The 14,325-nt window shown below is 44.4% G+C and overlaps 1 protein-coding gene across 2 annotated transcripts in view; it reads left to right on the top strand.

Annotated features, from left to right (window-relative positions):
• The window catches only part of CTNNA3 (catenin alpha 3), a 505,620-nt gene that overhangs the window by 382,224 nt on the left and 109,071 nt on the right, over positions 1-14,325 (top strand). For both annotated transcript variants that reach the window (XM_065670947.1, XM_065670948.1), the window contains one exon: positions 3,876-4,076. In XM_065670947.1, coding sequence (XP_065527019.1) covers positions 3,876-4,076 — 201 coding nt within the window. The remainder of the gene's footprint in view (positions 1-3,875; positions 4,077-14,325) is intronic.

The following is a 14,325-nucleotide window of genomic DNA, read 5'->3' as shown; positions in this document are numbered from 1 at the left end:
GTACTGAATAGCAGTCATGGGAGTTAACAAGAAAAAGCATAAGCTCTGAGTTACTCCATGGCTTAGTGCAAGAGATGTTTCACAATGGTTCTTCTGAAGATAAACTGTTATCTTCACATCCTACCTTTCTGATGTTCCTATTTCATTCTCTGAGAGGCAAAAGGAAATTAAAGGCCAAAATTAATATGGAAGTTTTTAAGAAGTCTTTAAGCTTTAAGGCTATAAACATACTCTCTTTTTCAATTATATTGTATTACCCTCTATATCCTAAGTTAAATTCTATATTTACATTGCTTTGCCTGAAAAAATGGAATATGCCCTTCAGTATTGGTGGTATAGATGGGAATGCTAGCACACGACGTATCTGTTCACTCTGTAACTCTTGACATGACTGTCTTCTACCTTCTCACTCAGGTCTGTTACCCTTTGATTTTATGACCAGTCTTACATTAGTACCAGTATTTTCTCCTTCATCTCCATCCTTCCTGCTGATGTTCTTTTTTCCTATTACTGTATATTTGAGTATCAAAAAATAGTTTAAGCACAGACAGAACTTTAATATTGTCCTTTGAAAAATGTTGAGAAAATGTGTCCTGGTTTTGGCTGTGATAGAATAAATTTTCTCCCTAGCTGGCACAGTTTTTTAATTTACTATAAAAATAATGTTGATAACGCACAAGATGTTTTAGCTGTTGCTAAGCAGGGCTTATCCAAAGTCAAGAACTTTTCAGTCTCATGCTCTGCCAGTGAGGAGGGGCACAAGAAGCCACAAGAGAGCATAACCAGGGCAGTTGACAGGAACTATGCAGAGGGATATTCTGTTCCACAGTATGCCATGCTCAGTATAGAAACTCAGGGGGAGTTGGCTGGAAGGGGCTTTATGGCTGCTTGGGGAAGGGGGTTGGAATTGGTCAGTGGTGAGACAACTGCACTTTGCATGACTACTTTTTCTTGGGGTTTGTTTCTTTTTATCTCCCTTTTCATTATGATTATCATAGAATCTTAGAATCATAGAATAGTTAGGGCTGGAAAGGACTTCAAGATCATCTAGTTCCAATCTCCCTGCCATGGGCAGGGACATCTCCACTAAACCATCCCACCCAAGGCTCTGTCCAACCTGGCCTTGAACACCGCCAGGGATGCAGCATTCACAGCTTCCCTGGGCAACCGATTCCAGTGCCTCACCACCCTAACAGTAAAGAATTTCCTCCTTACATCCAATCTAAACTTCCCCTGTTTAAGTTTTAATCCATTAACCCTTGTCCTGTCACTACAATCTCTAGAGAAGAGGCCCCCTTCAGGTACTGGAAGGCTGCTATGAGGTCTCCAAGCAGCCTTCTCTTCTCCAGGCTGAACAGCCCCAACTTCCTCAGCCTATCTTCATACGGGAGGTGCTCCAGTCACCTGATCATCCTAGTGGCCCTCCTCTGGACTTGTTCCAACAGTTTCATGTCCTTTTTATGTTGAAGACACCAGAACTGCACACAATACTTCAGGTGAGGTCTCACAAGAGCAGAGTAGAGGGGCAGGATCACCTCCTTTGACCTGCTGGTCACGCTCCTTTTGATGCAGCCCAGGATACGGTTGGCTTTCTGGGCTGTGAGCGCACACTGAAGCCAGCTCATGTTCATTTTCTCATCGACCAGCACCCCCAAGTCCTTCTCCACAGGGCTGCTCTGAATCTCTTCTCTGCCCAATCTGTAGCTGTGCCTGCGATTGCTCCGACCCAGGTGTAGGACCTTGCACTTGTCATGGTTGAACTTCATGAGGCTGGCATTGGCCCACCTCACAGGCGTGTCAAGGTCCCTCTGGATGGCATCCCTTCCCTCCAGTGTATCAACTGAACCACACAGCTTGGTGTCATTGGCAAGCTTGCTGAGGGCGCACTCAATCCCACTGTCCATGTCACCGACAAAGATGTTGAACAAGACTGGTCCCAACACCGATCCCTGAGGGACACCACTCGTTACTGGTCTCCAGCCGGACATTGAGCCATTGACCACAACTCTTTCTGTGCGGCCATCCAGCCAGTTCTTTATCCACCGAGTGGTCCACCTATCAAATTGTTGTCTCTCCAATTTAGAGACAAGGATGTCATGTGGGACAGTGTCGAACGCTTTGCACAAGTCCAGGTAGATGACATCAACTGCTCTACCCCTGTTCTTTAGTTCCGTAGCCCCATCATAGAAGGCCACCAAATTGGTGAGGCAGGATTTCCCCTCAGTGAAGCCATACTGGCTGTGACCAAGCACCTTGTTGTTTTTCATGTGCCTTAGCATGCCTTCCAGGAGAATCTACTCTGAGATTTTACCAGGCATAGAAGTGAGACTGTCTGGTCTGTTGTTCCCTGGATCATCCATTTTCCCCTTCTTGAAAATGGGGTTATATTTCTCTTTCTTCAGTCATCGGGAACTTCACCTGACTGCCATGATTTTTCAAATATGATGGCCAGTGGCTTAGCAACTTCATTTGCCAGCTCCTTCAGGACCCGCGGATGGATTTCGTCAGGTCCTATACACAATTATTACTATATTGTACTTTACTTCAGTTATACTGTTCTTAACGTATGGGTTTTACCTTTTTTCTGATTGTCTTCTGCAATTTCCCAGGGTGGGAGGTAGGGTGAAGCAGGTGGTTGCATTTAATTTCTCATCCAAGAACTGGTGTCTAAGAGACTTTTTGACTTTCAGAGTTTCTGTGTCATTATGTGTTTCACATAGATTACCAGCATCTCCCTGCTAGTCCCAAACTTTGTGTTCTTTTCTGTGCCAGAAATGTAAAATTTTGAATGTACATATATTTGGTCAGACAGAAGGTGATTGTACTGTTTGTATGTTTTAATTTGTAAAGTAAAAATGTATAAGCTTAGAATATGTTATAGCAAATCATGTAACTAGAGTTGACAATAAACCAGTTGCTGTAGAAAAGATGAAGCAAGAAATAATTTATTTCCTTAATGGGGCTTTATATTTCTGAGGTGGTGATGAATTTTAAACAGGAAAATTCTAATAAGGAAAAAATATTGAAGGAATGAAAGCATCATAATATAAAAAAGTGGTGCTATTATTAGGCAATGACAGAGATAGCTGAAGGGGAGAAATATTCTTTGTCAAGAAGACATAATGAAATAAAGTTGCTTTATCAGGAAAGCCAGTGCTGTGTCATCATTTTAATATATTGGTAAGTGATACTGTATGTATGTGCATATTTGCATGTATTTATTTGAACCTCACCAATAGCATATAAACATATACATAGTAATACAGTAAATATATTGCTATAAATAGGAAATGTAAATCATATGTAAAATACGTAATCTATAATGATGTGTATCACAATGATTTTATAAGTAGTAGCATAGTTTTTAATACCAGGCAAAAATCCTGCTCATTCTATTAATCTAGGAGTTTGATTCAGAGTGAACATCGTAACACATTGATATAAAAAAAAATAGTTTAATTGTTGGAGCAGTTGTTGACAGAGATTCATTTCATGGCAACTTTTGTCACTTAAGGCTTAAGTTTCAAAAGTAAGTAACAGTTTTATTCCCATGAAATTTTCCTTCATTCTGCAAACATTTGCTATGCATGTGAGGTTTTGTGATTTTCAAATTTTTCACACTCTCTACTCAACATTTTATTGTTGCTGTTGCTTATAGGAGACTATTACTGTACCATTGAATTCTAAGATTCAGTAAGTTGTTTTAAGAATTTCAAGGACAGTTCAGTGTTCATTTTACATTGTAAGTTTTTCATCCAAGCTTGTGTTGGCCAATGCATTTCAACAGGGGAAGAAAAATGCGATCAACTCCATGTCTAAAATATGTCTGATTGTGTAAGAGGCTCATCTTAAAAGAAATGTTGTTTTATTTGCAGAAAGCCATATTCTTGAGGACGTAAACAAGTGTATCATTGCACTGAGAGAGCAAAATGCAGACAATTTAGATCGTGCAGCAGGTGCAATCCGAGGTCGTGCTTCAAGAGTAGCTCATATTGTTTCGGGTGAGATGGACAATTACGAACCAGGGACTTACACTGAAGAAGTGATGTCAAATGTTCAGTATTTGACCAAGAGTGGTAAGTCTGATTTCTAAAATGTATTCTTGGTTTCGTTCATGATATAAACTTCACTTTAAATACTTACTTTAATTTCACATTTAAAGAGAATCCTGTGAATCTCTAATGCACTAATGAGTCACTATATGAGCTCTAATCTGCTTTCAGTGTGTTATCCAATTATGGTGATATCATGCAGTTCAAAACAAATTTTTAAGATTAGTTTTAATATGCATGCCAAGATACTACTGGTCCTCCTGGCCACAGGGCCACGCTGCCTGCTTACCATCTACCAGTACTCCCAGGTCCTTCTCAGCAGAACTGCTTTCTAGTAGGTCAGTCCCCAGATGACTGGAGTTCTTACATAAATACACGTTAACATGGTTGGAGACTTGTAACTGATGGGGCAGCAGCTTTCCGCTGACTTGTACTTGCCTCACCACATCTGTTGTAAGCAGATCAAAGGCAAACTCAGAGAAAGAGAAGCAGGTTCATGATTTGTGGGTACTACCACAAAACTTTAAGGACAGTTGAAAAGTGGTTAAATATTCCCAAATACCTTCAGTTTTGCTAAGCAAATTTGGAACTTACTAAAATGGTAAATAATGTCCATTTACTTTTTCATAATATTCAAAAAGAAGATATCCTGTACTGTTAGGAGGGGTGTAACAGCCCTATTCTATAATTGGTTTCTGTGGTCTATAACAGTTGTTGTTTATAGAAATGAATCTTTGGCCTTTCATGTATATTTCACATTAAAAAATATGTTGAGCTCCCAGGACTTCCATGTTTTCATTGATAGCAAGTCAGGCAGGCAGTTAAATAATTGTTACTAGGAGATTTTCTGTCAAGTCTGAACATCTCCAGAATACAGGATTTAGCTTCATGAACTCAAGTCTAAATCCTAGCTCTCTCAGTCTAAACAAATTTCTTGTACCTTATATTTGACATTTATTTTACTGCAAGAAAAGACAAGAATTTTGTTGGAGCTTTTTCTTCATCAGTTCAAATACATCCAGAACGGAACTGTCCTCATGTGAAAAGAGTGAACTGACATTGCAATAAATTAGCAGAAGGGACAGAATAGTGAGAAGAATTTGAAATAGACCTGAATGTTTTTATCATCTTTTCTGACATTTTGATAAGAAAATCTGAGAACTTTCAACATGACATTCTTCTTTTCATAACTTCTGAAAGTGCTGTGACAAATACCAAGAGAGTTAGCAATTCTAGGAAAGCATGGTTTTGATACCCATGTAAAAGCTGAGCTCTTCATTCTTGAAACGGGTAACGTTTAAACACTGTTTTGCCTAGGTATCTCCATAGAGGAGCCTTCAATCCCAGGGCGAGGGGAGACCCCGCTTCCAGGAGCCTCAGCCCAGAGCGGCGGGAGCCACCGAAGGAGCCCCAAGCCCGGGCCGGGCCTTGCCCAGGAGCCCGCAGCTTCGCTGACGCGGGCAGGGCCTCCCCGGGGGCGGTGACAGGAGGGCCGGCCCCGCCCTGAGCGGGTAGAACACAGCCCAGGGGAGCGCTGGGGCAGGGCGGGGCGCGGCAGCGAGCCGGGTGGGCAGCGCTCGCCCCAGGGCCAGGGTCCGTTCTGGGCGCTGCGCTCGGGCTGCCCCGGGGGTGGCAGCGCCGGAACCGGACAGAGCCGGTGAGAGGGGAGGCTGCAGCGCAGAGCTCGGGGTGTAGTGGGTGCTTCCGTTTGTCTGTTGAGGCAGGAGTGCGGAATGGACAGGGCTGCACTCGGTGTGCCCTGGTGGAGGCCCTCCTGCAGCAGGGGCTGAGCAGCGGGACACTGTCAGTAGCTGAAAGATGTCAGGGAAGCTGAGAGGGAACTGGACTGCTTGCTCCAGGCCCAAACTGTGCAGGGGCCACAAGCGTCCACCATAGCGCATACAGAAAAGGAGTGCATTAATCTAGGAAGCTGTGAGCTAGTAACAAATATAAAAACAACACAAAAAAAGGAGGAAGAGGACGACTCTTTGAAGCAAGGGTCTTCCTTCAAAATCTGATTTCCCCACCTAGAACTGCTTCACAGCTCTGCAGGGGGCTAACAAGGAAACGCACACTGCACCAAATGAACAACCTGCTGATGCACCAGTAAGGAGGACCACTGCTGGTGCCCCCAGGAAAGAGTGGCGGGTCATAGTAGTAGGTGACTGAACTTTGAAGAGCACAGAGGCACCCATGTGTCTTCCTGACCCAGTCTTGAGGGAGGTGTTGCCTACCAGGGGCTCGGATTAGGGATGTAGCTGAGAGACTGCCTGATCTAGGCATGTAATACTGACTATTACATCTAGTGGTTCATGTGGGTGCTAGTAATACAGATAGCAGTAGCCTGGACAACATTAAGAAGGACTCCGGAGCCCTGGGAGAGGTGGTTAGGGGCTCTGGAGCTCAGATAGTTTTTTCGTCAATCCTCCAGCTCAAAGAGGAGGACCTTGAAAAGGCTAGGAGGATTGGCTAGGCTAATAAATGGTTAGAACAGTGGTGCCATAGTCAGGAGTTTGATTATTTAGAACACAGGACTCGATTTGGGAGGCCAGATCTACTGCAGGCTGGTGGAGCTGCTCTGACAAAAGAAGGGGAAGAGCTTTTTGGCAGGAGACTTGCCAGGCTGGTCAAGGTGGGTTTAAACTAGATGTGTTGGGGGAGGGAGTCATTGACGCCACACTCCCAGTCAGTTGCCAGCACCTGTACTAAGTGCTTGGAGCGATGCAGAGCTATTTCAGCCGCTCCAGCCAATGTGAGTCAGCTTTATTTGAAACTCGGCTCAGATACCTCTGTACAAACGCCCGTAGTATGGGAAAGAAACAAAAGGAATTAGAGATGGGAGGGGGAGTTGCTATTTATATCAGTGATAGGCTGGAAAGAACAGAACTCCATCTGGGGACAGGTGATCAGTCAACAGAGAGCTTGTGGGTCAGGGTCAAAGGGAGAACAGCAATGGGGGATATCACTGCAGGGATCTGTTACAGACTGCCTGATCAGGATGGCTCTATGGATGAAGCACTCTACAGACAGATAGGAGCAGCCTCACACTGGCAGGCCCTTGTTCTCATGGGGGACTTGAATCATGTTGATACCTTTTGGAGGGATGGTATGGCTTGGCACAAGCAGTCCAGGAGGTTCCTCTGTTGTGTAGAAGACAACTTCCTTTTGCAAGTAAGAGAGGAGCCGACAAGGAGAGGTGCCATGCTTGACCTTGTGCTCACCAACAGTGAGGGGCTGATTGTAAATGTGATGCTCCAGGGCAGCCTTGGCTGTTGTGATCACGAGATGGTCGAGTTCGACACCCTCGGGACAGTGAGGAAAGCTTGCAGCAAGATCACTGCACTGAGCTTCAAGAGAGCAGACTTTGGCCTCTTCAGGAGCCTGCTCAGTAAGGTTCCTATGAAAAAAACCCTAAAGGGCAGGGGGCTCAAGACTGCTGGTTGATATTCGAGGCTCACCTTGGTTGATATTCAAGGATCACTGAGCTGTTCCAATCTCGGGAGAATTGTGTACTGACTAGAAGGAGGTGCGGTAGGAGGGCCAGGAGACCTTCATGGATGGGTAAGGAGTTTCTGAGGAAAAACTTAGAAGGGAAAAGAGAAGCTTATGGAAGGTGGAAGCAAGGACAAGTGGCCTGGGAAGACTACATGGATGTTGTCCAGGAAGCTAGGGACCAGATCAGGAAAGCTAAGGCCCAGTCAGAATGGAGTCTGGAAAGGGATGTGAAAGATAATCGAAAGGGCTTCTATAGGTATGTAGCAAATAGAAGACAGACAAGGAACAATGCGGGCCCTCTACGGAAGCCGTCGGGACAACTGGCTACCCTGGATTTGGAGAAGGCTGAGGTTCTCAATGACTTCGTTGCTTCAGTCTTCACTGGCAAGTGCTCTGAACACACCACCCAAGTCTTGGAAGGCAGATGCAGGGACTGTGAGAATGAAGACCTTAGGCCCACTGCAGGAGAGGATCAGGTTCGAGATCATCTTAAGAACCTGAATGTGCACAAGTCCTTGGGACCTGATGAAATCCATCCATGGGTCCTGAAAGAGCTGGTGAATGAAGCTGCTAAGCTGCTGGCCGTCATATTAGAAAAATTGTGGCAGTCAGGTGGAGTACTTGATGTCTGGAAAAAGAGAAATACAACCCCCTTTTTCAAGAAGAGGAAAGTGGAAGACTGAGGGAACTTAAGATGAGTCAGACTCACCTCTGTGACTGGCAAAATCTCGGAGCAGATTCTCCTGGAAGGCATGCTAAGACACACGAAGAACAACAAAGTGCTTGGTCACAGCCAGCATGGCTTCACTAAGGGGAAATCTATCTGACCAATTTGGTGGCCTTCTGTGATGGGGCTACAGAACTGATGGACAGGGGTGGAGCAGTTTATGCCATCTACCTCGGCTTGTGCAAAGCGTTCGACTCTGTCCCACATGACATCCTTGTCTCTAAATTGGAGAGACAACAATTTGATAGGTGGACCACTCGGTGGATAAAGAACTGGTTGGATGGCCACACGCAAAGAGTTGTGGTCAAAGGCTCAATGTCTGGCTGGAGACCAGTAACGAGTGGTGTCCCTCAGGGATTGGTGTTGGGACCAGTCTTGTTCAACATCTTTGTCGGTGACATGGACAGTGGGATTGAGTGCGCCCTCAGCAAGCTTGCCAATGACACCAAGCTGTGTGGTTCAGTTGATACACTGGAGGGAAGGGATGCCATTCAGAGGGACCTTGACACGCTTGTGAGGTGGGCCAATGCCAGCCTCATGAAGTTCAACCATGACAAGTACAAGGTCCTACACCTGGGTCGGAGCAATCCCAGGCACAGCTACAGACTGGGCAAAGAAGAGACTCAGAGCAGCCCTGCAGAGAAGGACTTGGGGGTGCTGGTCGATGAGAAAATGAACATGAGCTGGCTTCAGTGTGCGCTCACAGCCCAGAAAGCCAACCGTATCCTGGGCTGCATCAAAAGGAGCGTGACCAGCAGGTCAAAGGAGGTGATCCTGCCCCTCTACTCTGCTCTTGTGAGACCTCACCTGGAGTACTGTGTTCAGTTCTGGTGTCCTCAACATAAAAAGGACATGAAACTGTTGGAACAAGTCCAGAGGAGGGCCACTAGGATGATCAGGTGACTGGAGCACCTCCCGTATGAAGACAGGCTGAGGAAGTTGGGGCTGTTCAGCCTGGAGAAGAGAAGGCTGCGTGGAGACCTCATAGCAGCCTTCCAGTACCTGAAGGGGGCCTATAGGGATGCTGGGGAGGGACTCTTCATCAGGGACTGTAATAACAGGACAAGGGGTAAGGGGTCAAACTTAAACAGGGGAAGTTTAGATTGGATTTAAGGAGGATTGGGCAAAGAAAAAATTCAGAGCAGCCCTGCGGAGAAGGACTTGGGGGTGCTGGTCAATGAGAAAATGAACATGAGCTGGCTTCAGTGTCCACTCACAGCCCAGAAAGCCAGCCGTATCCTGGGCTGCATCAAAAGGAGTGTGAAGCAGCAGGTCGAAGGAGGTGATCCTGCCCCTCTACTCTGCTCTCATGAAACCCCAGTTGAAGCACTGTATGTGGTTTTGGTGTCCTCAGTGTAAGAAGGACATGGAGCTGTTGGAGCAATTGCAGAGGAGGTCCACGAGGATGGAGCACCTCCCATATGAAGATAGGCTGAGAAAGTTGGGGTTGTTCATCTTGGAGAGGAGAAGGCTGCGTGGAGACCTCATAGCAGCCTTCCAGTATCTGGAGGGGGCCTGTAAGGACTCTGGGGAGGGACTCTTCATTAGGGACTGTAGTGATAAGACAAGGGTAAGGGGTCAAACTTAAACAGAGGAAGTTTAGGTTAGATATAAGGAAGAAATTCTTTACTGTGAGGGTGGTGAGGCATTGGACTGGGAATGCTCCATCCATTCCAGGGAAGTTGTGAATGCTCCATCCCTGGCAGTGTTCAAGGCCAGGTTGGACAGAGCCTTGGGTGGTATTGTTTAGAGTGAGGTGTCCCTGCCCATGGCAGGAAGACTGGAGCTAGTTGATCTTAAAGTCCTTTCCAGCCCTGACTATTCTATGATTCTATGACACTGATTTCTGTTCTGTTGCCTTGCTTCGACAGTAATATATGTTTAAATCTGGCTTATGTACAGAAAACAGCAAGACATAAACTTGGTTTTCTTGGAATGTTTGCCTTTGTCAAGGGACATCAAGCATGGTGTCATCTTAGATGACTTTGTAGTACTTCAAATCTAAGATTCACTGTCTTTACATCATTCAGTAGCAGTGAAAAAAAGGAAACGTGCTTTTCATTCCCACCCATATTTATTTGATCTGCAGTGTACAAACATCAAGTCATGGGACGTTTTTTGTTTGCTTGATGGTTGTCATTTTTACGTTTAACTGTTACAGCTTACAGGGAAAATGTGGGTAAGCTGCAGCCCTCAGGTGTAGCCGAAAAGATTCACAGAATCACAGAATCCCAAGGGTTGGAAGGGACCTCAAAAGATCATCTAGTCCAACCCCCCTGCAAGAGCAGGGTAACCTACAGTACATCACACAGGAACTTGTCCAGGCGGGCCTTGAATATCTCCAGTGTAGGAGACTCCACAACCCCCCTGGGCAACCTGTTCCAGTGCTCTGTCACTCTTACAGTAAAGAAGTTCTTCCTGATGTTAACGTGGAACTTCCTATGTTCCAGTTTACACCCATTGCCCCTTGTCCTATCACTGGATATCACTGAAAAAAGCCTAGCTCCATCATCCTGACACCTACCCTTTACATATTTGTAAACATTGATGAGGTCACCCCTCAGTCTCCTCTTTTGCAAGCTAAAGAGACCCAGCTCCCTCAGCCTCTCCTCATAAGGGAGATGTTCCACTCCCTTAATCATCTTTGTGGCTCTGCGCTGGACTCCTTCAAGCAATTCCCTGTCCTTCTTGAACAGAGGGGCCCAGAACTGGACGCAATATTCCAGATGCGGCCTCACCAAGACTGAGTAGAGGGGGAGGAGAACCTCTCTTGACCTACTAACCACTCCCTTTCTAATGCACCCTAAGATGCCATTTGCCTTCTTGGCCGCAAGAGCACATTGCTGGCTCATGGTCATCCTCCTATCCACCAGGACCCCCAGGTCCCTTTCCCCTTCACTACTTTCCAGCAGGTCAACCCCCAACCTGTACTGGTACATGGGGTTGTTCTTCCCCAGATGCAAGACTCTACACTTGCCCTTGTTAAATTTCATCAAGTTTCTCCCCGCCCAACTCTCCAGCCTGTCCAGGTCTCGCTGAATGGCAGCACAGCCTTCTGGTGTGTCGGCCACTCCTCCCAGTTTTGTGTCATCAGCAAACTTGCTGAGGGTGCACTCAGTTCCCTCATCCAGGTCATTGATGAAAATATTAAACAGCACCGGTGCTATCACTGCTGCATCTTTCAGGAGCCAGTTGATTGGGAGGTGCACTTCACTGAGAGAGAATTGTGTATGTCATTAATATATGTCACTAATGCTGTCATTAGCTCTGAAGTTAGCTGACATGAGTAACCTATGGCAGTGAAGTGCATCTTTTATGCCCAGTGAAAAGGTAATGTGTTACTGGAAAGAAATTATTGCAGTAGAGTGTAGAGTAAGTGAAAATAGAATTATAGCATAATAGTGTACACGGAAATTGCAGAGAAATAAAAAGAAAAATTAATGAGAGAACAGGAGCCAGAAATGGGAAGGGTGCAGATTGGAGGTAACAGGACAGAAAAATTGTCTATAAAGAAGAACAGATACATTTACTGTTTGTTAAAGACTGAGGTTAAATCTTAGCACATATGTTGAGGTAATTTATACAAAAAAAAAAAAAGATGTTAAATTATCTGCATTACAGTATGTTCAAGAAAAGAGCATAAGATTGCTAATCTGTGTGTTTAGCTGTAAGACATCAGATATATTAAAGTGAGCTGTTCAACGGTAGTATCATAATGCTGCCTTACAGTGAGTATTAGAAACTGGTGCTTAATTCCTTAGCTCAGATTGAGTAGACTTGTTTAGATATGAGTTGTTAACAGATGAATGGATCTTGCCAGCACCATACAATAGAGTGTCTGTTTTCTCAGGCTTATTTTATGCCACTCCTCCATTTTGCTCCTTCTCTTTTCTTCAACAAGAAGAAAAACCCCAAGCAAACTAACAAGACCATGTAAGAATACCATTTATGTTGTGCAGTCACGCCCCTAGTAGTTAGCTAATACCAAAACTGAAATTGTCTTTGCAGCTTTGATTTGCACTCTCTGTATGAATTGTGGCACTGTGATTAAGTGATCATATGCAGTTACATTACAAAACAGCTGCTTAATTCAGGTCTCTGGATGGACCTGCTTTAGATGTATGCCAGGGTCACACATTAGAAGGGGCTGGTGTCCATAGGGTCAATTTGGAAAGTAGTGAAGCAGAAGACTGCTGGAAGAGAGTATGTGGTCTGATTGTGAGTATAGTTACAGTTGGAGTCAATCTTAAAGGTCTTTTCCAACCTAAATGATTCTGTGATTCTATAGGTCATTTGGACTGCCACTGTCCATACGGAGTTCCCCTGTGATACTGTGTGAGTTCATGAATCTAAATCTACCTGTGGGGTGCAGAAATGTTTCCCAGCTCCTGGTCTCAGCCAGTATCATGCTCACTGCATCCTTGTTCTTCATCACAGTGAGACTGGGACATACTCTGTCCCCTCCTGTTCTTAGGCTTCAGTGGGAAGGGCATGTATGTATGTGGGTAGGAGAGAGAGCTGCAAAGCATTCCAGCAGAGTCCCTACTCTAGGTGATTGGAAGTCAGCATGGAGAATCATGCCCTGAAAACATGTGCCTCAGGCTCTGTGTGAAACCTTTACAGACCACTGGAGAAAAGAGTGTTCAATCATGTAGTCTGCATACTCTGTGCAGGCACTTGTTTAAACAGGCATTTCCTATCTTGATTTTACAAGTGCAAAGCTAGTAATGAATAGCTAAATAATACAAAAAAATAAAGCTTCAAGCGTTATTCTGGTATAGTTAAAACTGTGAAAACGTTACTACTGGTACCTCTCTGTCATTCCTGAAGTCTGTCACTATTGACTAGATTCAAATATGCAGATCCTTGCATTTTCATAGGGTTTTTATACTGTTGCATGAAATCAAAATGAAACCTCTAGAAACACTGTTTATGAAAACATAAGGTATTTCCTCTTCATAATTGGAAAAATAACCTTGTACTATACTTCTAAATATCAAAGTCTACTCTCTCATTTTACTCTCTGCCAGAATCAGCAGCAGTTAAATTTAAGTAAATAATTTATATTACAGCATATTCTGTTGATATAGAATAAAGCCTGTATTTATTTAGCTGCAAATTTTAGCTGCAGTTATGCTTTCATGTCAATGTATGATATACTATATACATACATATGTATGTATACACATATATAAATCCTCTAGTTATATAGAACTTATAAAAAACAAGGAAAAGGCTGGAGACAAGGATCATAAAATGGTTTGGATTGGAAGGGGACAGGGAAGATCATCTAGGTCCATATACCCCCTTCTATGGGCAGGGGCACTTTCCACTAAGACCAGGTTGCTCAAAGCCCCAGCAAGCTTGGTTTTGAACACTTCCAGGGATGGGGCATCCATAGCTTCTCTGGAAACCTGCTCCAGTGTCTCACCATTCTCACAGAATAGAACTTCTTCCTAATATCTGATCTGAATCTACCCTCTCTCAGTTTAAAGTCATTCCTTCTTGTCCTGTCACTACATGCCCTTGTAAAAAGTCTCTCTCCAGATTTCTTGTAGGCACCTTTAGGCACTGGAAGACTGCTCTAAGGTCTCACCAGAGCCTTCTCTTCTCCAGGCTGAACAAGCCCAGCTCTGTCAGCCTTTCTTCATAGGACAGCCCTCTGATCATCTTCATGGCTGTCCTCTGGACTCACTCCAGTGAGTCAGTGTCCTCCTTATATTGTGGCTACCCAATGATAAGTACTCTAACAGTCCTAAGGAACTAGTGGAGGTATTCTTTGAATCACTGGAATTTTGAGTCCACATTTTTTAAATTGCAGTAGTGCTGATTGAATTACAGCAAGCCATTTTCCACATCTTTCTAGCTACTGGAATTATGAAATATCTTGTAATTCACATAGATACAGGGCTTAAATTTAAGAATGGTAATAAAATTATATTTGGAATGCAACCCAAATTGAACTGTTCTCAAATGAAAGGTCAGCTGTAGGCATTGTTCTGAGACACATGCTAGTATGACACAGAATACTTTTCTCACTCGCTTTGAGGA

This window comes from Lathamus discolor, chromosome 3, assembly GCF_037157495.1.
Source record: "Lathamus discolor isolate bLatDis1 chromosome 3, bLatDis1.hap1, whole genome shotgun sequence".
NCBI lineage: Eukaryota > Metazoa > Chordata > Aves > Psittaciformes > Psittacidae > Lathamus > Lathamus discolor.
Note: the sequence above shows the minus strand (reverse complement) of the source record. Positions and strands in the feature narration are given on the sequence as shown.